At 21.5% G+C, this 24,299-nt stretch overlaps 4 protein-coding genes across 4 annotated transcripts; 2 read left to right on the top strand and 2 right to left on the bottom strand.

Moving 5' to 3' along the window:
- Nucleotides 1-448: 448 nt before the first annotated feature.
- Nucleotides 449-8,420, top strand: LOC122502588 (antichymotrypsin-2-like). The gene is made up of 9 exons (XM_043612727.1): nt 449-500; nt 599-723; nt 850-1,029; nt 1,130-1,340; nt 4,298-4,512; nt 4,801-4,986; nt 5,101-5,236; nt 5,340-5,474; nt 8,377-8,420. The coding sequence occupies exons 1-9, from the start codon at nt 491-493 to the stop codon at nt 8,418-8,420; spliced, it is 1,242 nt and encodes a 413-aa protein (XP_043468662.1). The 5' UTR covers nt 449-490.
- Nucleotides 8,208-11,062, bottom strand: LOC122502598 (ARM REPEAT PROTEIN INTERACTING WITH ABF2-like). Its single transcript, XM_043612739.1, has 2 exons — nt 10,937-11,062; nt 8,208-9,746 (listed from the first exon to the last, which is right to left on the bottom strand). Exon 2 carries the CDS (start codon nt 9,740-9,742, stop codon nt 8,672-8,674), a length of 1,071 nt encoding a protein of 356 aa, XP_043468674.1. The 5' UTR covers nt 9,743-9,746; nt 10,937-11,062; the 3' UTR covers nt 8,208-8,671.
- Nucleotides 11,063-14,524: 3,462 nt separating this feature from the next.
- Nucleotides 14,525-19,888, bottom strand: LOC122502666 (MIT domain-containing protein 1-like). Its single transcript, XM_043612827.1, has 4 exons — nt 19,756-19,888; nt 18,915-19,153; nt 14,963-15,165; nt 14,525-14,770 (listed from the first exon to the last, which is right to left on the bottom strand). Exons 1-4 carry the CDS (start codon nt 19,883-19,885, stop codon nt 14,608-14,610), a joined length of 735 nt encoding a protein of 244 aa, XP_043468762.1. The 5' UTR covers nt 19,886-19,888; the 3' UTR covers nt 14,525-14,607.
- A 486-nt stretch (nt 19,889-20,374) lies between these two features.
- On the top strand, nt 20,375-24,240 carry LOC122502665. The gene is made up of 8 exons (XM_043612826.1): nt 20,375-20,513; nt 21,040-21,220; nt 21,624-21,687; nt 22,490-22,590; nt 23,055-23,280; nt 23,396-23,556; nt 23,644-23,811; nt 24,067-24,240. Exons 2-8 carry the CDS (start codon nt 21,048-21,050, stop codon nt 24,164-24,166), a joined length of 993 nt encoding a protein of 330 aa, XP_043468761.1. The 5' UTR covers nt 20,375-20,513; nt 21,040-21,047; the 3' UTR covers nt 24,167-24,240.
- Nucleotides 24,241-24,299: the final 59 nt, after the last annotated feature.

Below are 24,299 nucleotides of genomic sequence, written 5' to 3'. Positions count from 1 at the left end.
ATCACTTTTTAAATAATTTAATTGTTTCCAAAGAACTTTGTGTAATATAGAATAATACAATACTGTATTTAATTTAATTTTACTGTCAGTTTGAAGGTTACTAAAATTAACCAATTAATCAAATATATACACAAATGTGAAATAATTGTGACGTAGTAACCATAACAATAAGTTTCTAATGCATATTTGGAATTTTAAGAAATAGTTTTGTTTAACTAACACACGGTTCTATAGGTAACTTTAATATTTGACGTAAATGAAAAGCTAATTTTTTTTTAATCTTCTATAAACAATATATCACATAAACTAAACTTTTAGTAAATAATTTTCAAAAGAAGAATTACATCAGCTCTACAAATCTAATGAATTATTAATAAAGAATCGATCAATACATATAAAAGTGCTAGCAACTGTTTAAAATATTTTTACTTGTAGTAAACGAATTTCTTTTCATTTAAGAGAAAAAAGATTAAGTTGATAATTTATTAAAATGTTGTTATGTAAGTGATAAAATACAATTGGATACAATAATTATACAATCGTGAATTGTTCTAATTGTAAGTACTAAAAAAAAACGAATAACTTAAATTTTTTTCAGCATTCTATTTTCGTTTCGTAGTGGTTGTACAGTTGTATGAAATAAAAGAATCAGAAGAGCAAAAAGTTGCCATAAACAACTCATTTATTGCAGCCGCCGAACATTTTAGTGCTAAATTAACAAAAGTGAGTGTTTATTGTAACTTCCTAAAACAAAATTATTATTTTTAAATAATTTAAAAGAATATCTGAAAAAAGCAGTGGAAAAGATGGAATTATTAATTTAATTAAATTTTTTTTCTTTGCCTTCAGACTATTTCCAAAAATGAAGGATATAACTTCGTCATTAGTCCAGTTAGTGAAGTACTTGCATTATCTTTACTTGGATCCTCCTCCGATACAACAGCATTAAAAGAAATAAAAGATACTATTGGATTAACGCCAGAAAATAATAAACGAGAAGAATTTCAATTCTTTGTTGACAATTTACATGTATGTAAGATATGCAAAAATTAAATACTTTCAATTACTCTTCTTATGATAAAAGTATATATAAAAATTTATAAACGCATGAAATATATTTTAACTTCAGGCAAAGGCGAATGTGACACTAAAAATTTTAACGGGACTATTCATAAATGCGAATATTCCAATTAAGAATGAATTCAGAATGTTATCAACAAATTTTTTCAAAATAAAACTTGATTCCGTTAATTATTCTCATCCATATGGAGCTTCAGCCAAAATTAATTCTTGGTTAGAACAAGAGACTGATTTCAAGATTGATAATCTTGTTGATTTTGGTAAGTATACAGTGAAGTAGTTATTACGCAAAAAAGCTGCTCATGAAAATTTTTTTTTTTGAATTTTGTTTATAATACAATTTTTATAAACAAAAAAATATATTAAATAATTGAATAACTTTTGTAGACTTCACACTTGATAATTAATTTTAAAAAAGTAGCTAAAAGTAGTTTTCAAACTAAAAAAAAAGTAGTAAAAAAGTGGCTATAGAAAAATTAAACTTGACGAACAAAAAAATAATTCGTTTTAGACACTTCACAAAACTGAAAAAATCCATTTCATATTTTTTATTTTTCTGACTTTTTTCCTAAGTTTCATCAAAAATATTTACTTCTTTCTTATCCTGCTAATCCTGCTAATAAATTGAATTCCTGCAACGAATTTTATTATTTATGAAAGAATTTTTAAATATTTATAAAAATAATTTAATTCTTGCGAAGAATTTTATAAAAAATTTTTAATAATTCAGTTTCTTTTACTAATTTTATGAAAATTCTAATTTAAATATAATTAAAGTCCTGAGAAATTTTTATTATTCATGAAAAAAATTCAATTCTTAGGAAGATTTTTAGAAAAAATTTTTTTAATAAGTAATTGAATTCTGTTTGGAAATTTTATGAAAATAGTAGATATTGAATTGCGAAAATAATTTAATTCTTAAAAAACATTTTATTATTTATGAAAATAATTGAATTCTTGCGAACGATTTAATTAGAATTTTTAGAAATAATTGAATTTCCAAGAACAAATTTATTACTTTTAAAAATAATTGAATTCCTGTGATGAATATTTATATTGATATTTATGAAAATAATTGAATTTTGCAAAGAATTTTATTAAAATGCCTCAAAATAATTGAATTTTCGGGAACAATTTTATTAAAATATTTGAAAATAATTGAATTTCTGTGAAGAATCCTAATATTTTTGTAAATAATTGAAATCTTCCAAACAATTTAAAAAAAAAAACATTTTATTGACTAATTGATATTTTCGAGGATTTGAAATTAAGTTTTGAAGAATAATGACAATTTTTTGAGTAAATATCCTGTAAAATTTTATTGAAAATAATTTAAAATCCTGTGATGAATTTTATTATTTATGAAAATAATTGAATATTTGCTATAAAAATTTCATTAAAATTTTCAAAAATAATTAAATTTCAGAAAAGAATTTTATTATTTTTGAAAATAATTGAATTATTGCGAAAAATTGTATAAAAAAAAGTTTTAAACAATTGATTTTTTTCGAAAAAATTAATAATAATTAAATAATTGAATTCCAGTGAAATTTTCATTATTTTAGAAAATAATTGAATATTCATTGTAAAATTTTGTCATAATTGTTTTTAAATAATTGAATTCTTTTGAGAAATTTCATTAAAATAATTGATATATACAAATTATTGAATTAAGAAGAATTGTTGAAAATAATTGAAATTTTGCAATGAATTTTATTAAAATTTTTTATAATAATTCAATTTGATTACTTTTAAAAATAATTAATTTCTTAAAATGAATATTATTATTTATAAAAATAATTTACTTTCTCCGAATGATTTTATTATATTTATGAAAATAATTATATCCCTGAAAAGAATTTTAAAATTTATGAAAATAATTCAATTACAGCGAAGAATTTTATGGCGAATTTTAAAACATTTTTTTCTTTTTTAAAAAAATTTATGAGAATTCTATTTTAAATAATTTAATGGAAATTATAAATTAATTCCTGTGGAATTTTTAGTTTTTATTGGAAAATAATTGAATGTTCATGTTCGTGTAGAATTTTATCAAAACTTTTGTTTAATAATTGAATTCTTTTAGAAAAATTTAATTAAAATAATAGAATATGTACCTATTTAAGAAAATTTTTTGAAAATAATTTAATTATTGCGCCTTGAATTTTATTAAATGTTTTGAAAAAAATTGAATTTTATTAATTTTTGAAAATAATTGAAATGTTGCCTTGAATTTTATTAAAATTTTTGAAAATAATTGAATTTTTGTCTTAAATTTTTTTAAAATTTTTGAAAATAATTGAATCTTATTAATTTTGAAAAGAATTGAATTCTTGTTATGAATACTATTATTATTTATGAAAATAATTGAATTTATTGTTGCCTTGAATTTTATTAATTTGGACAATAATTTAATTTTGCAATGAATTTTATAAAAATTCCTGAATATAATTGAATTTCGGCGAAGAATTTTGCTATTTATAAAAATAATTTAAATTTTGATAAAAATTTAAAATTGTTTTCTGGCAATTGAAATTAAATTTTTAAGAATAATTACATTATTTTATCAATTTCCATAATATTGTATTATTAAAAATAAATAAAAATTCTTATATGAATTGTATTATTTATGAAAGAAGAATTTTATTATTTATGAAAATATAATTGAATTATTGAGAAAAATTTTATTAAAATATTTCAAAAGAATTGAATTTCTGTGAAAAATTTTTGTTATTCTTGAAAATAATTGAATTCTTCATAAGAATTTTACAAACATTATTTTAAATAATTAATTTTTTCAAAATATAATAATAAATATTATTTACTTTAAATAATTGAATAAATGTGGAAAACTTTATTTGGTGAAAATAATTGAATTCTTTGGGAAGAATTTTATTAAAATCTAAAAGAATAATTGAATTATTTTAAAGAAATTCACTTAAAATTGTATATTTAAAATAATTAATTTTTTTTGAAAATAATTGAAATTCTTTGATGAATTTTATTATTTGTAAAAATAATTGAATTTTTGTTTAAATTAAAAAAAATTTTTTTTTTTAAATTTGATTTTTTTTTTGAAAAATGTTATTATTAGTGAAAGTAATTGAATTGTTGTGAAGAATTGTATAAATAATTGATTTTTTCGAAATTTTTTTGTAACGCTAACCTAGTTTCTACCTATTAAATATTAATTAATAATTTTATATGCCTTTTTCAGATAAAATAAACGAGTCTACTAGTATGATTGTTACAAATGCCGTCTACTTCAAAGCAAAATGGCTCAATAAGTTTTGTGCTGAAAAAACTGTAGAAAACACATTTTCTACTAGTGACGGTGATAAACAAAATGTACCAATGATGTATACGGATAGTTCTTTTATCACAGGACCGATTTCTGATTTAAGTGCTTCATTCATTGAACTGCCCTATGAGGTAAATGTTACATAATATAATTAATAAATATTTGAATTTACCACTCGGTTATCCTAGTTAAAATATAAAACATTGAGTTAGATGATTGTGTCAAGTTGACTTAAAGACGCCCTACAACTCAATTTTTTTTAAATTTAAAAATTAAAAATTTTAAATTAAAAAAAAAAATTTTTTTTAAATTTCATGAACAACAATAGTAAAATGTATGATGTTGAATTTATCATTTGGTTAGGATAATTTTAAAAATTTATTTTTAAATTGTAAGTCTTACAATTTTTTATTTTCTAGGACACTCAATTTTCAATGATTATTATCCTTCCTTATAAAGTAGATGGTCTTGAAGAAGTGGAAGATTGTTTGGCAACAATGACTCTTACACAAATTTTGAGTAATGGAAATTATATGCCTGTTAGATTAGGTATGCCAAAATTCCAAATTAAAACCGAATTAGAAATGACAAACGCATTGAACGAGGTAAGTCCAGAAACTTGAGATGTAAAAATTTTTTAATAACGAATCACATTTGTTTCGAAAGGATTAAAAACTTTTTTGCATTCTTTTACATTTCTATGTTATTTTCTATTGCAGATGGGTGTTAATGCAATGTTCACAGAATCGGATTATTTCTCTCGTATATCAGACAATGCGACTCATGTGAGTCTTTTTTTGCAAAAATCTTACATTGACGTAAATGAACAAGGAACCGTAGCGTCTGGAATCGTTGGTAAGGGACATTTTTTTTTTGTAAAAATTTTATTTTGCGATTTAAAATTATTTAATTGAAACCAATTATATATTCATCTCATTGGATTACTTTTTTTTTGCAGGATTCCAAAGCGCATCTCTGGTTAATGAAAACATTTATCCCCAAATGCCTACTTTTTCAGTCGATCGACCTTTTCATTATAAAATAATTAAATATGTTAATGAGACAAGCACTGAAAGCATTGTTCTGTTTGCTGGTAATGTAAAAAAAATTAAAAATAAAAATTCAATGTATTATGACTAATAATTTAATAAATATATTTATATTGAATGCAAAATGATATAATATTGTATATTATTCAGGGTTGCCACAGGTCAGGGAAATCAGGGAATTCAGGGATTTTTATTAAAAGTATACTGAAAAAAATTAAATTCTATAATTTATAAGAAAATTCTGAATTTTTGAGTCTTTTTTGATCGCCTTATAAACTATGAAATTATTACTACGAATTCTAAGAAAACCTTCAATTTTTTTTCTATTTCTAACATTAATTCATTTTAAATTATCAAAATTTAAATTATTTTTATAAATAGAAAAAAATATTCGCCGAAATTCAATTATATTCAGGAATTTTTATAAAATTCATTGCAAAATTAAATTATTTTTAACAATTAATAAAATTCAATTATTTTCAAAAAATTTTAATAAAATTCAAGGCAACATTTCAATTCTTTTCAAAATTAATCAAATTCAATTATTTTCAAAACTTTTAATAAAATTCAAGGCAACATTTCAATTACTTTCATAAATTACGATATTCACAACAAAAATTCAATTATTTTCAAAATTAATAATATTCAATTATTTTCAAAAATTTTAATAAAATTCAAGGCAACATTTCAATTACTTTCATAAATTACGATATTCACAACAAAAATTCAATTATTTTCAAAATTAATAATATTTAATTATTTTCAAAAATTTTAATAAAATTCAAGGCAACATTTCAATTATTTTCAAAAATTTTAATAAAATTCAAGGCAACATTTCAATTATTTTCAAAACTTTTAATAAAATTCAAGGCAACATTTCAATTACTTTCATAAATTACGATATTCACAACAAAAATTCAATTATCTTCAAAATTAATAAAATTCAATTATTTTCAAAAATTTTAATAAAATTCAAGGCAACATTTCAATTACTTTCATAAATTACGATATTCACAACAAAAATTCAATTATCTTGAAAAATTAATAATATTCAATTATTTTCAAAAATTTTAATAAAATTCAAGGCAACATTTCAATTATTTTCAAAAATTTTAATAAAATTAAAGGCAACATTTCAATTACTTTCATAAATTACGATATTTACAACAAGAATTCAATTATTTTCAAAATTAATAATATTCAATTATTTTCAAAATTAATAAAATTCAATTATTTATAAAACTTTTAATAAAATTCAAGACAAAATTTCAATTATTTTCAAAAAATTTTCTTACATAAATGATTTTCAATATTTCATTATTTTAATTAAATTTTTCTAAAAGAATTCAATTATTAAACAAAAGTTTTGATAAAATTCTACACGAAATATATCAATTATTTTCGAAAAATTAAAATAAAATTAAAAAAAAAATTAAAAATTTTATTAAAATTCGTCGAAACAATTCAATTATTAAAAAACTTATTGTAAAAATTCTATATGAGAATTTAATTTTAAGAAACATTCAATTTTTTAATAAATTATTTATTTTTGTACGTTAATTATTTAATTCTCTTAGAATTTTCTTCTAAAAAATTGATTTTAATAATTAATTTTAGTTAAAGTTTTAAAATATAATAATTGAATTTTGAAGAATTTACTAATAATTGCATTTTTTAGAAATAGGATTGAATTTTTAATTGTATTGTTTCTTAAAATTTAATTCTTATAAAGAGTTTTATTAACAAATTTTTAAATAATTGAATTCTTTTGACGAAGTTTAATAGAAAATTTTTTGAATAGTTACATTTTTCAAGGAATTTGTTTAAAATTATTGTATTAAAAATAATTGAAAATGAAAATTTTTGAAATGAGGAAAATTTATGAAAATAATTGAAATTTTGACAAGAATTTTATTAAAATATTTGAAAATAATTGAATTTTGAAGAAGAATGTTTTTATTTATAAAGATAATAATTGGAATTTTGTCGATATTTTTTTGTAAATTTTGAACATAATTGAATTTTGTGATAAGAATTTTATTGCTTTTGAAAATAATTGAATTTCTGCAATCATTTGTAACTTTTTCAAAATTCAATTTTTTTTAGTGTTTTTAACTAAAATTCTTAGCTATAAATTCATTAGTTTTAATAATTAATTAAATATATTTTTTGACAAAATTTAACTAATTTTAGAAGTTTTTTGAGTTATTAAAATTTTTCAAAAATCTAAGTTCATTAAAATTTTAAATTGAAACCGTTTACAGTTCATTTATTTATGAAAATTGTAAACGCAACTTTTTTAAAATTGAATTAATTTTGAAATATTTAAGTAAAATTATTCATTAAATAATTTATTTGTTTTACGATAGTTGTTCAAGATTTAAGTTATTTAAAAGGAAATTTTTGTCAGAAATTGAAAAAATTGAAGGTTTTGTATTAGAATTCGTGGTAATTTTATATTTTATGAGTCAAACAAAAAAGACACAAAAATTCAAAATTTTCTTATGAATTCTAAAAATTTGATTTTTTTCAATATACTTTTAATAAAAATTCCTGACTTTTTCCTGAATTCCCTATGTCGGAATATATGATTATTATAATTATAATAACATTAAAACTATAATATTCCAATTCATATTTTATTCTTGTCAATAAATGTAAAAATTTTTACGATCGATTATTTTTAAAATTGCTAATTTTATTTAAAAAATTGAGTGAGAAGTCAGAATTTTTGCTATAGTAGTAAATTAAAGCAAAATAACAAAAAATTGAAACTATTAAAGAAAAAATTATTTTAATTGTAGAAAAGTTACAAACATTTTCCTACACATTAACAATTTTTCTTTACGTATAAAGTTTTTTTTATCTTGAAGTAAAAAAATTGTTTTCTATCTAAAAGTGTTTTTCCTATCACAAAATAGAACTTTCTTTATAATTCTACAATAGTTTTACTATTTTCAAACGTTAAACTATCAAATATCACGAAGTGAAACAATCTTCTTTAATTATGTGATAAAACAAAAAGCGTCGATGTAACAATACGAATATTTAATGTAAAAAAAAAGAAGACCTAATTGTATTTCAAATACAATTTTCTCAATGTAACGATGCAAACGTATAATACATTTTTTCCGATAACGATAAAATTTTAATACTTAAATATTTCCTTTATTTTAAAAAATTAAAAAAATTTTTTTTTTTTTTTTGGAAATAAAACTTTCGTTTGTGGAGGAAAGTAAAATTACGAAATACGTGGTCGCTTATTTCGCACAGCGCAAACAAAATCAACTAATAATTCACTCTTTAGTGATTTGAATGCTTCAGTATTTTTGATTTGTTCGAAATTTTTATCAATGTATTCAATGCATTTCTCCTTTAGCGTCAATGAATTATGACAATCGGCAAGTTCAAAAATACTAATTGCATTGTTAATGGAGAAATTCTTTTCGAGATGAATTTCACAAACTTGTTGCAAACTAGCGACATTATATTTAATAGCCAATTTGAAGATATCAACGGCAATGTTTTGTAAATTTTCCACTCGTCCCATGTAAATGTGGCGCAATAATTCCTTGAAATGATTTGAATTCGTGTCCTTAATTTCAATACTGTTTATGATTTTCTCCTGCATATTATGTGAGAACATTCTCTCAAATTCCGGACTTGCTGAGGCAAGTATAACTTTATGCGCATAAAATTTATTGTCATTAATCAGAAAACTAACATCACTGTGACTGCGATTATTGAAAAATGGTTCGAAATTTAATGTTTTTGTCATTGATGGTGAACCAATGATTTTTGATTTTTGCTTCTGCTGTGGTTTAATTTTCAAAGTCACGTGTAACGAATTTGAAGATAATGCGACGAGCTCCTTTAATTCATTTCCTTTAATAATATGATTCAATTCCAAATTGGAACCCAATTTACAGAATGTTTTTTTCTTCGGTTTTTGGCCAATTGTAAGTTTTATTTTTATGACATTGATACAATTTAATTGCACTCTTGATGTTATTGAACTTGGTACAGTTCTTCTAGTTTGCTTAACGGAAGAGTCAGAAAGTAAAAACCTAAATTCACTATCCTGTGAAGAATTCTTCAAATTAATGAGTTCAATAACACATGTTTTATTCGGATATCCTTCAATGTTAAATTCATGTGAAAATATTCTTGTATTTGTTACTTTAAAATTTTGAATAATCCATTTAATCTTTGTGACCTTCAGTAAATAACGTGCATTGAAATCATTTGAATCTCTTATCAAGTTTTGCTGTGATGAATTCATCAATTCCACGGACATTGCAGGATTTTCCATCTTTCTGTAAATCAGTGAAAAAAAAAACAAAGATAATTATTTTAATTCGAAAAACAAAATTTAAATATTATTAAAAATGGTTTAACTATTTCAAAAATAATTAAATATTTTTAATAATATTTTTATTAATATAAAAATTGAAATTAAAAATTTTTTCAACAAAATTATTTATAAATTAGTCATATAATAATTTTTAATGTCTGAGATAATTTATAAAATAAGGCAAATAAAACGAAAACATTCGGACAATGAATATAAATATAAATAAATAAAAATTAAAAAATTAAAAATTAATAATAAAAGAATTAGTGAAAAATTGAAAATGAAAATTAAATTAATAATTAATAAAAGAATTAGCAAAAAGAATAAAAATTATAATTAATAAGAATCAATATCTAATAAAAATAAATTTATGAAAAATTAATACAAAAAAAATTAATAATAAATAATACAGTAATAAGATAAATTAACAATAAATAAAAATAAATAATCCGTCATAGTGTATAAACATTAAATAAATAAATAAATAAATAAACATAAATAATAAATAAATGAATAAATAACGGTTCACAATATACAATAATTTACAAAATAAACAGAAATAATTTGTCAAATTAAGTAAAAACTTATTGCAAACTGCAAAGTCAAATTTAAAACTGAGCTTCTTTCGAGTGTCCTTACAATGAACATTAATTAAAGAGAGAAAAACAAAAACAAATAATTAAATAATAAATTAAATAAGAACAAAGAATGAAACTCAATGAGTTCGTATTTAAATTACGTTAAATTACTAGAAATAAAATTCAAAATCATTTCGTACGATATTTATCAAAATTATCCAAGTCAGTCATTTTGTTTAAACTATTTTCTCTTTTTTTTATGAAAAACATTTCTGATAATAATCGTTTATTATTAGATTTCGAAACGTTGGAGTAAATAAATTTCATTATCCGAATGTTTTTGTTTTATTTGCGTTATTTATAAATTTTTTATTTGACTTTTTATAATTAAGTAATTAAGATATAGTTTAATTCTATAATTACATTTGAAGTATTTTAAGAATATTTTGAAGGTTATGTTATGATATATATAGTGTCTGTGTTTATACAACACAGAGCCTACATTAAAAAGTATAAAATAAATGCCCAAAAGTGTAAAAAAATGTAACTAAAATATATTTTAGACGAACTTTACCTGTTTTTAATTTGATTTTGATGCTTTAATTAGTCAACACAAGAAAAATATACAAATTAACGAACGGCAATCTTGCGATCAAGTGGATGAAGCCGAAGCCATTTTTAATAAAAACACGGCTTAAGTCGTTGACAGTCCATTAATATATTTAATAACTAAAATTCTATTGACTTGCGTTGTTTTGCTGGTGGTTAAAATTATATCAAAAATATATTAGCACTTCCGATCAGTATAGTTTCGAAATTAAAATATTATCCATCATGAATTTTTTTTACTATAATAACAACATTTATTATACAAATTAAACATGAGTTAAATTTTAGAACAAAATACCATGGGAAAGAAAATAATAATTATTTAATAATAATATTAGTATTAAAATATATAATATATAATATTATAATATTAAAATATATAATATATTATTATAATAATATTTTATAATATATTATTATATATTATTATAATATTATATATAATATTATTATATTTAATAATAATAATAATATAGGTAATTCTAAATTATTACCACGAATTCTCCTAATAGAAAACCTTCAAATTAATTTTTTCAATTTCTGACAAAAATTTCTTTTTAAATAACTATAAACGCAAAATTCGTTAATTATTATATTCTTAAACTAAAAATATACTTTAATTATTATTCTTAAAATCTAAAATGCGCTATTTTATTTATTAAGAAAAAAAATTTTTTTCTAAAGCAAAATATGCATTATCATTATGTTTATTGTATGATGAAACTTTTTCATTGTAAATTGCACAAAATTATTTTTCACTTGTAATATATACCTATATATATATATAGTGATTTATGTCGAAATATGGAAGAACATTGCAAATTATAAACATTATTGACAGTATAATGTAAACTTTTTGCTATTCCTGTATTCTCTGCGCTGATAAAAACCGATAAGGTACTTAGCATTTTTTACGAATCGAGATTTTCATTTCAAGGAAGCAATGAAAGCAATATACTCTTTTTGCATATAAATAGGGATTCTCAATTGACGAACAATATTCATACACACCTAACGGTAAATTGTAAAATAAAGTGTCTTTTGAGTAATTGTATTAAATTTTTTAAACAAATTTGAAAAATGAAATATTTAGCACTTTTCGTTATGATTGTTTTCGCTTTGACAATTGTCGCTGATGGTAAATTATATATTTTTAACTATTTTATAAATATTTAAAAGAAGTTTTAATATTTTTAAAATTAATTATTACAAATTACTTATTTATAAAAGTACCGTCGTTTCACCGTTGTCACTTCTAATTAATTTCTCTTCTTTACCGCGATTTCAAAGTGTTTTATTATAATTTATTTTTGAATTATTAAAACTTTTGCACATCACTATCCTTGTTTATTATATTTTAGATTTTCTTATACAAAATTTTAGCTCAAATTTTTAAATATTTAATAAGAGTAAAGTGGTCGAAAAAATTAACATTGAATTTCTAACAGTATATGCTTTTAAACAGTTTTTCATATATTTAAGATTGTTTAATATGAAATTATTATTATAGTTTCTGCTTCGCATAAACGATGCAAACCTGGTTCAAATTTTAAGATCGATTGCAATGAATGTGTTTGTTCAAGAAATGGTATGTCGGCAATATGTACACTAATGGACTGTGTAACTAAAGGATAATATAGGTTTGTAACAATTTTTTCATTATTGATGTCTTTAAATTGTATCTCATTTGTAAAATTTTAGAAAACTAAAATTGAAAATTTTTTTTTTTTTTACTTTAAAAATTTTGTAATGAAAAATTGTCGTTTAATTTAATTATTTTCATCCCCTTGTTACAATTAGAGTAATAATTCTATATCATTATTTGTACTAAATACAGTTATTTTTTTAGCAATTTTCTAGTCACTGGAATACACTCTTTTATCGAATAAAATAATTTCGTGAAAAATGTGCATTTCAAGGATTTTGGAAATAATATTCTACAAACGATCAAAAGAATATTTTTATACACTTTATTTCGAAGCTCATTTCTAAATTAAAATTCATTGCTAATATATTTAAAAAAGAATGTATTTTTAAAAATGTAATCTATTTGGAAAATATTAAAATATGTAATGTGTGTTAATAAAAATATAATTTTTCATTAATCATAAATGTTTCGTTAATTTGCTCCTGCAAGTCACTATTTCCTGTTGTTTGACTATTTTGGGGTCAATGAAGAATATAATGTTAGATTTTCAAAATTCAAAATGGCGGACGACTTTTTGAAAAATTTACACTATTTGCTTCTTTTATCTTAAAAAATAAGAATACTTCTTTGTTTTGATAATAAAAATCTCCTTATAGAGAATTAGAAAATCATAATCAAATTTTGACGCCATTTTCGTTAATATAAATCAGAATTTTATTAATATATTTAAATAAATAATACATATTCATTTTTTGAATTCTTTATTATATGTTAAAATAATTTTACCTACCCGTGTGGAAAAATATTGTGGCAGTCTAGAGTCCAATGATTTCCCGATTAGCAATCATCAAGTCCGTCTAATTCTAGACGGTCCATCAAGTCCCGAATCAGTGACTTAACAGATTGGCTTATTAGAAAAAATCTAAGTCAAATATGTCCGTCTAGTACGGTGTTATTAAGACCGTCTAGATTTGGTCTAGGATGTTATATGCGCATGCGTCGATGAATGCCCAGCTGCTAAGTAACATGGCGCCTAATGGCGTCGCGTCGTTTGGCGTCGTTAGATCAGTCAGTGTGTGATGCATTTTGTTTGTGAATTATAGTATTTGTTGTGGTTTCTGTTTTACGTGAATAATAATGTGCTATGTTGTTGTTGTTTTCTGTATAATTTAATTTTAAATGTGCACTGAAAAAAATAGATTTTGATGTGTATCTATGTGTTTTGATTAGTCGGCTGAAGCTAGCAGTCGTACTCAGCATCAATGTTTAGGCGTCATCTACCAATATGCCTCTCCTTCAAATTTTGTAATACTTAATGATTTAAAAAACCATCGAGTATTGTTATTTGAGAATCAATATCCACTAAATAGCAAATTTAGTAAGTTTTTATTTATTAATTTCATTAATTAGTGGTTGACGCCTAAAGATTGGTGCTGAGTACGACTGATAGTTTCATCCGGCTGTTTTGATTTGCAGTAAATTTTATTTTACAAAAAGACTACTATCTCCAATGCCAAAGATTGGGAGGGACACAAAGCCTTACGCTTAAAGAAAGTTGAAGTGAAAAATACAGAAAGTTAAAATATTTTTTAATACTTTTTATATAAAAAAAAGTCATTAAAATTATTTCAAATATAATTAAGTTTTATTATTCTAAGAATAGTTGTCATAACATATAATGAGAAATTTTGAATAGACGTAGATTAGAATTTACTAGCACTGCTGATCAGACCAGAAACGCTGGTCTATTCTAGACGATAGCGTGGAAGTTTCGTTTCAATTCTGAACAGCCGCTCGACAAGACCGTCTGCCCTGGGTCTAGAAAGACGTTAGACAGTCTATTAAGCGCTTGGTCAGCGCCCTAAAATTTTTCCACACGGGTAATAATACAATTAATCGCGTGTCTTATTGTAAAAAAGTATATAGTTTAATTCATAAAATACAATCCAATATTTAGTGTGCTAAATAAGATTTATTATTTTACAATATTAATTGATCGAGTCTTGTAAATGACTTTGATGATAGATGTCAATAATCGTTTCGTGGCATAATCTAAGTTCTAAGTCACAAGCTCCTAAAGAGAATTTTCCTTCGGGGGCTTTAAAATAATCAAGACCTCTTCCTATTTTAATGACCCATCCATTACTCAATCTGTAACAAAATATTTCAAATTGAATTCCTTATTAAAATAAAAAAAAAAAATTTTTTTTTTTTAAGAAAAAAGATTATTAAACTTAGAATTATGAATTATTAGAAACAAATTAGAATATATAATAATTGGAAGAAACTGTAATAATATTAATTAACTCCTATAGAAAATAAATTTAGTTTAAATTTTCTTACATAATTCGTCGATCGTGTAAAGTCTCCGAATAGTCAATCATTAAATTTACAGATCGTTTCAATAAACTTTTTTCCAGTTCATCCAATCTTGCAATTTGATGTTTTACTTCCTCCGTTGATTCCTTTGTCGTTATTAATTTTATCTTCGAAAGTGAATGACACTTCTGTACGGCCAATTCACAAAATCTTACTAAATTCTGACACTAAATGAAAAAGAATAAAATTTTATTTAATATATATATTATCAGGGTTGCCATAAATATTTAATTTTATGTTTCCCTGATTTCCAGACAAAATTTCCAACACTTTTTCCCTGACCCTAAATAATATTCCGATTCACTCTAAAAATTATTAGATACTCAAAAAAATATTCCAATACATTTATTTACAAATTTCTTTAATTGTAAAATTATACTCAAAAGAAATCAATAACTTCTTTTTCAAATAAATATTTAATCATAATTATTCTTCTGTAGGAATTTAAAATTTTTCAAATCATATTACATCTATATCTCGACGCTTTTCAAACTACAGTTGTTTTCTTTACTTAGTCGGGAAAAACCCAAAGGACAATAGCACGTATAGGAGGTAATGCGTAAAGCAATATTCCTTGTCCTAATCCCTCGAAACGAAATTTTATTGCTCGACATCTGTATATCAGCTCAAAAATTTCTTAAGCTTAACATGTTTTGAACTTTGAAGAAGAATATAAAAGGTATTGTTATAGTTACTCTTTTAAATTTAATTTTAACCATTCCAAAAAAAAAAAAGGTTTTGCAAAGATTTTATGAGTAAGGGTATTTGGGTCTTAAAACCTTTCTAGAATTTATGAATTTTAATAATCCGGAGTAAAACGTTTTCCTTTTGTTGAATTTAAAATAGAAAAAGATAAAAGATTACTCACTGCACAACCCATATGTATGACGATCCTGACACTAAACACGAGCGTATCTTTACAAATTATGCGGCATAATTCAAATTTTAATTTGCGAACGATTAAAATGTAATTATCAAAATTATATTAACCTTGCGAAATTTATTATATTATATATCTATAATATATAATATAAAGAAATATTAATTATAAAAGGATCGAAATTTATTGTTTAACTGAAAGTTTATTTAACTATTGGCAAATGACACAAAGGACAAATCAACAAAAGAAATGTTGAGTAACATTTCACTTTAGAATTATCATAACGAAAATATGGTTGAAATTTAAGATGTATTTTTGTAAATTATTATTTTGTAAGAATAAGAATTGACTAAAATAATTTCTTTTCTTTATTAATATACTCTATCGTCGATATAGCAAAAGTTATCATCTGTGTATGTGTGTATGTGCATGTATGTGTGTATGTGCATGTATGTGTGTATGCATATGTATATATATATATATATATATATATATATATATATAATTAATTTTATTAATTATCTTATTTAATGATTATAATAATTTTCTTTCTTAATATTAAATTAACAAAATTCACAAAATTAAAACCTATCAGCACTCAGAAATAAGGGCGGTGCACCTAAAGGACTCGGGACCGCACACTCCACAATATTGTCTTCGCTCTTCGAGAAAGTTGAAGTGGGAAAAGGAAAATTCCAAAAGGGGCTGATTTTACCAAATAATTTGGTACGATTGGCTAAGTTGCGAAAAGTAAAATAAGTGGGGATATTGAAGGAACACTTCGACGAAATTCTTCGGGCTTGAGACGAAAGTTGAGAGCATTAGTAATAATTCTTATTCTGTACGAAAAACATCTCTAATAGAAGTCTTAGTAAATATTCAATAAGTTGAAATTATTGACTTAACATTAATTTTCCCTTTTGGATATAAATACGGGATTTCAAATTGAAGAAGTACATTCATTCCATTGCAGAGAATTCAGAAAAGAGTCTAATTTAAAACTTATTTTCATTTTTTACCCAAGGGATTTATAAAATTTTTATAAAAATGAAATACTTGGCACTATTCGTTTTGATTGTTTTCGTATTGACAATTGTCACTGATGGTAAATTATTATATATATTTAAATATTTATAAATATTTATTAAAGATTATTATTAATATTATATTATAAATATATTATATATTATAAATATTTTAAATTTTATAATTTTATAATATTGAAAATTTTCTAAAATTTAGAATTAAAATATTTTTTTTTACTATCAACATGTTTATAAAAAAAAAATTATATTTACTTAGTGTCTGCTTCGTATATACGATGCATACCTGGTTCAACTTTTAAAGACGATTTTATAAACTTTAAAATGTTTATAAAGAAACTTGAACAAGTTTTAAAATTAACTAATTAATAAAAATTTTAATCGTAATTGTTTTAAAATTAAATGAATTTTTACACTAAAAAACATAAGTACTCTCGATTCTGATTCAGTAAAATTAAATAATTCACTAAATTTAATAAAATTTCTTTTGAATATTTTCAATTTGTTTTCATAAAATTCCAAATAAATTAATAATTTTTTAATAACACTTTTTTTTTTAAAAAATTCAAGTACCTTTAAAAAATTGAATTGACATTTTCCAGTAACCTTACTTCCTCAGAATTTTGATAGTAATTATTTATGATTTAAATATAATTTTTGAATAAATAACTAATTGTTAATTTCTTCACACAGCAATGTAAATTTTCATATAATTTTATTGTTTAAAACCTTCTGAAAATCAATTATTTCTGAAAATAACAATAGTTTTTAACTGAAATCTTTTTGTAGATAATTGAAATATTATAAATTTATTCGACTTTATAATAATTTTTTTTTCACTTAAATAACCTAGAACATAATATACATAATATTTTTTAAATTTATTAAACATATGCTTTTTTTCACAACTTAATAATTATTATTTTCTAGAAATTTTCTACTCCTGGAACACTTAACTTCAAAAAATGGAAACAAAAATTTTTGGCGAATTTTAAAAATATTAGATGTTATACAACAAGATGAAAAAAAATTCTTTTCTGGATTGAAATTTTCAATTACAAGCCGTAATTTCAAAAATGTAATTTTTATACCAAAATGTGGATACAATAAAAATTTTGTCAATAAAGTTGAAAATTGTTTAAATTTTTATATTATTAAATTTTTTCATCCAAAGAAGATATTTTGAAAAAATTTATTATTTATTTATTATAATTTATTTTCGTCGATTCGTTTTCTCTTTTTATCTAAAAAAATATTAAAACTTTTTGTAAACGACTATTATTCTATTTACTCTAATAATTTGGGTCTGTTGTTATTCATTGAAGCTTAAAATGCCGTCATTCTTTTATTCAAATAATTTATTGTCAACAATCTATAATTACAACCCTTTAAAAAATAATAATGTGTTATTATACGTGTACATTTGGACATCAATAATTTCATTTTTAAATAAATATTTAATCATGTATTATTTTTTTTATAGAAATTAAGATATTCAAAAATTTGAAATTCAATAACATATCATTTTTAAAAAAGTTCTTTATGAATTTTCAAATTCTTTTGTTTACAATTTAATTTTACGAAATTTCGATTATTCTGACATTCTTCAATTAAATATATTAGAAGTTAAAAACTTCAAAATAATAAAAAAAAAATTCCATTAAACTTATTGAGAAAAATGAATTCTATATGAGTTCTTAATTAAAATTATAAAAGTTCAAATTTTCAAAGATTTTAATTTGGAATTCACTTTTAAATCAAATTTTATTAGAAAATATAATTAGAATTCAATTATTTAAATACATACAAAAAATAAATAATTGAATGTTTCTTAAAATTCAATTCCCATAAAGAATTTTATCAACAAAATTTTAATGAAATTTTTAAGAATAATTATGCATTTTTCGAGAAATTTGATGAAAATTGCATAAAAAATTTAATCTTAAACATATAATAATATAAAAAGTATGATGAAAAGAAATGTTTTACTTACCTGATGAAAAGTTCGAACATATGGATCTTCTATATGAATTTGAGTGACACCGGCGTCTAAAAATCGACCAAAAACAGATCCATAACCATAGCCAGATGAGCCATTTTCAATTTTTATTTGCTCTCGATATTTTCCACGCGATTTTTTGTCTTCAATTAAACATTTTATTCTTTCCGCTCTGTCCATGTACTGCTCAGCTCTCTCTTTAAAATGTTTCTTCTTCGTTTGATCCGTAGTCTCTAAAATCGAAAATTATAATTATTTTGCAAATTCATTAATAATATTATTAGGTATAGATTAAAGCATTAATTAAAAAAAAAATTCGGTTTATATTTTTTTTCTTACCCATTATTGTTTATTTAGATAAAAAAAAAATTTTTATATTTTTAAAAAGTAGAATTATTTTCGATTTCGATTTTATTTCATTATTATCAATAATTTTATATACAAAGAATTAGTACATACTTAATATATATTAATTAATACATACGATATGATGAAGAAAGGGACCTATAAGAAGCCAAAAATTATAGATCATATTTTAAAAGTTTGAAATAAATATAAACAAAGAGAATCAATTTTTAATATTACATAAAAAATATTCAATAATCTCTTATTTTAATTTTAAAGAAACAGAAGGAAACTTTTAATCAAGGTAAATCTGCCGTAAACATAACCTATAATTCGTTTCCTTCTTAGGTCCCCTTTCTTCACATCGCTTCACATATATATATTAATTATTTAAATATTTAATTAAAAAAAAGAAAAACTCAAAATTTATTTCATTTAGAGAAAAATAAAAAATAAAAACAAAAATCACAAAAAAAATAATAATATTTACCTTTAATAGAATTCACAAGAATTTCCAATCCCTCCTGATAAAGTACTAAAGCCATTGTATATTGTTCTTTTTGATCCATTTCAACAGCACGTTGTAAAATTTTCCCTGCCGCACTTTCCATTGTTGTCATACAAAAAAAATTACTCCCCAAAATTTAAAAATAAACTTTCGCATTAATTGCAAAATAAAAAAATTATTAAATTATAAATAAAAAAAAAAACTTTTTAATCTTCTAATTTCAAATAAAGTAAATAAACGCGCTTAAATAGTTACGCATGCGCACCATAAAACTGACACTAGAGAAAAACAAAACTTAACCTATAAAAATGAGTGTGTCACTTTGTATATCGTTTGTCACTTAAACATCATTTATTTATTTGTAAAAAAAACTTAATTTATTAAATATTTCCTATAACAATAAAATACAGTGCAATAGTTTATAGAAAATTTGATTTCTTTTATAATAATAAAAGTGTTACATTTGTTTAATAAAAAATAAGATGTTTTACGAGTGTTTTTCGCCCAGATGACTTGAATGAAACGTCATTTGTCGCTCGTTTGCAGCGCGAAAACTAAAAATTCTCCATGTACATTTTAAAAACGAAAATTTACCAAAAATTTAATCTTATCTGTATATCTAAAATGATAAAATGGATAAAATACAGTGAAACGAAACAATGACAATTTTTTAGTAATTAATTGGTTTTTCTTTATTTGCCGTAATTTCTGATTGAAGAATATTTTTAATACAAATACAGGTAAGTACTCAATAATATATTTCTGATTTCTACCGTTTTGTAGGTTATGTTTCCTTTCGAATTTTCGATAAATTTCTTTTTGTTTTCTATAAAACAATTTTTATTTAAAACTTAAAAACAGAAAATTTTTTCTAAAACTGTTTGTTATTTACATTTTAAATAAATTTTATTTATTTAAAAAAATAAAAACGGACTTGAAGCCCATTTATTTATTTTTATAGATTTCAAATAAAAAAAAATTATTTTTAAATTAAAATAGTTTAAAGAAATTTAGATAAAAAATAATTTCCATTCATAGCAATGCAATAATTTTGAATAAATAAAATAATTTTTCTGCCTCGATAGTGTTTCTTTTAAATAACATTTTTTTTAATATAAAAAATATAAAAAAAATATTAAAAATTAAGTAACAAAGGTAAAAAAATTTTTTTTCTACATAAAATGATTTTCTTAAAGAAAAATCTTGCAAATTAAAAGAAAAATTTGGCTAAATTAAAATTTTTTTCTTCATCTTTTCTTTTTTTAGAATTAAACATGAAGTCGAGTAAAAGTACTTTAACAGGAACACATTGGGGTGAATTACCTGTCCGAGAACTTCATAATCAAGAAATAATAACACCTGATATTATTGAGAATATTTGGCGACAAGTTTTGGAAGCAAACGCCGATAATTCAGTTGAAAATAAAGAGGAAAAGGATTACGTTCTGTAAGTTAAATTAATTTCATATATTTAAAAACAAATTTATAAATTGAAATTCAAAAAGAAAATTTAATGTAAAATATTTTTTTTTAAATTGTTAATAAAATAAATGGAAAAAAATTTTAAGTGAAATAATTTAGAAAATTGAAAAAAATAAAAAAAAAATAAATTAATAAAATAGTTAAAAAATATATTTAGATATAATAAAATAATAATTATAATTTATATAAAAATAATAGCAACATAAAAACAAAAACTATGTAAAAATATTTTTTTAATTTAACAATAAAAATTAAAAAATTATTTTTTAATTTAAACGCAGAAATTAAAAATTTTTTTTCAATTTAAAAATAAACATTTTTCTTATCTTACGTATTGAAAATAATAACTTTTATTGAAAAATTTTCAGAATGCCATTGGGAAATATTCATGTATTAAATACAATTAATTATCATGAACAAATGAGATCAATGGTAAGGACTTCACAATTTTTTTTTCAATCAATACCAACAATTTAAGTTGTTTGTTTTAAAAAATTTAAATACCATATATTTTGAATACAAAACCTTAAATTTATTCTATTTTCGCCAATAATTTTTTTTTAAATAACTTAATTTTTGAAGAACTATCTTAAAATTCTTTCTTATAAATTATTTAATGAATAATTTTACTTAAATATTTTTAAATTAATTTAATTTCAAATGGTTTCAATTTAAAATTTTTAAAAATTTGAATTTTAAATAAAAATTAGAATTTAAAAAAAAAATGTAATTCAAATTCTTTTAAAATTACTTGAATTTTTCAGTATATTATTTAATTTTTAAAAATAATTAATTTTGAGAAATCATTTTATTTGTAAATTTTTGAAAATAATTGAATTTTGGAGAATTTACAAGAATGGAAATTTTTAAAAATAATTGAATTTTGAAAAGGTTTCATATTAAAGTCTTTGACAAACTGAATTTTTAATATTTTTAATTAACAATTGTGTCAAATTAATTTTTTTGAAAAATTCTAATTTAAAGTTGAAAATTCATTGAAATTATTCAAAATTTTTATTTTCTAATTAATTTATTTTAATTTCTAATTATATTCTAATTTAATTGAAGAATTTTCGAAAAATCGTAATTTCGTAAAATTGAATTTTAAACAGATAGATTTCAAAATTCTCAAGGACCTTATTAAAAAAAGTATATTGATGTAAGGAAGAATTTAAGAATTTTATTATAAGTAAATAAAAACATTTTAAAATATATTTTTTTTTCATAATTTCAGGACGATGGTGAAATTTTAAAGAATATCACATCTATAGAAGACGAATCACCACCAATAGAATCGAAAAATCTATTTGGATTTTTAAATCCTCGACCAAGAAGGTAATAATTTATGTTTAATTTATCAAAAATAATTTACATCTAATGATTGTTGTAAACAATCATTAATAATAATTTAATTAGAATTATTATCATCTTTAGCATAAAAAATAGTTTTATTTTTATTATGTTATTAATATGATGTTATGTTATTATTACGCGTTTTATAAATATTTTAATATAGCGTATAAAAATCAGATTTGAATTGAAAATTTTATTTCGACTTAAATTAATTTTATTCGTGAATTTTTATTTAGAAATTTCATTCATTCAAAAGTATTGGATTAGAAAATTTTATCTGCTATTAAAAATTCGCATTAAAATGTAACTTTTTAAAAATAATAACAAGTACAATTTACAAGAGGAAATTTAATTTTAATTTAAATTGAAATGGAAAAAAAATTCTTTCTAATCAAACAGTTTCAAATAAAATATTTTATGGAGTTACTTTTTTTTTTAATAAACAGATGTTTTGTGAAAAATATAAAGAAAAATTATCCAACGATAGAGCTGAGACCGGAAACTGCTCGTAGTTTATTGAAGCATTCAGTAATTGTTCTATTGGCGCACATTGGATATGCAAAATCATCAGACATGGCCGTTGAAACACTCACTGATGTTGCTGATTATTTTCTCACAAGGATTTGCCGCCTCTTGAAACTTGCTTCTGAACAAGACGATTATGGATTTCCGGTACTATTTTCTTTTTTATAGAATTTAATCCTCTTTTAAAAAAAATGGGTTTTTTTAAGTGATTTTTAAAAAAAAAATTTATGAATTTTTAGAATTGATTAATTTTCATTTTTAGGATGCAATGGAGAGAGTACTTATTGAATCGGGAATCGGTGGTGTTGAAGGACTGCACAGTTATTATCAAAATACAATTTTAGGCTTTGAGCAACATGTTAAGAAGAAAATGGAGAAAGCAGTTGAGAAACAAATCATGGAACTTAACGCTAGCAGTACAAAGTAAATTTTTTAATCAATCTTCAAATTTTAGTATCTAAATAAAATGAAGGGGCTATTTTTAGTTAAATGAAAATTGAATTTTTTTAGAATGGAATTAGATGAAATTGCGAGTAGATTTCAATTTCAAGATTTAGATGAATTCGGCAATATTAGTGATCGAGAAGTTCCAACGCTTCAACTACTTGATCCAGATATGGGATTTCCACCAAGTCTCGATGCAGGATTTCAAATGCTGCATAGTCTTGAGCAGGACGAGTAAGAAAAAAAAATTATAATTGAAAATAAATATTTATTATTAACTGTTTTCTTTTATATTTTAATATTAAATGAATTCTTATATTTTAATATTAAAGCATTTCTATATTGAAATAGAAAAGAATTTTTTTTATTTTAACATAAAAAATATAGTTTCAATGGTTTCAATATGCTTAAACAATTTAGAAAACTTTCTGTAAATTTTAAATTAAATTATTAAAAATACACTTTATAATAATTTAATTTTTCACACAGATTAAATAGTTTGGAAATTGAAGACGAAGAAGTGAGCGTTAGCGATTCTCCAGCTTCACATCGACGTCCCGATTTCATTGCCGAGAAAAAGAAGTCTTAATTTATTTTTATCTAGGAAGAAATTTCTCAATAAAATGGTTTTAAAATACTTTTATTAAATTATGTATTTTTTAATCGCCACATTCTATTTTTAACATAACAAATTTATTTTAAAATAAATTTTTCAAAATACT

This window comes from Leptopilina heterotoma, unplaced genomic scaffold, assembly GCF_015476425.1.
Source record: "Leptopilina heterotoma isolate Lh14 unplaced genomic scaffold, ASM1547642v1 Lhet_235, whole genome shotgun sequence".
NCBI lineage: Eukaryota > Metazoa > Arthropoda > Insecta > Hymenoptera > Figitidae > Leptopilina > Leptopilina heterotoma.
Note: the sequence above shows the minus strand (reverse complement) of the source record. Positions and strands in the feature narration are given on the sequence as shown.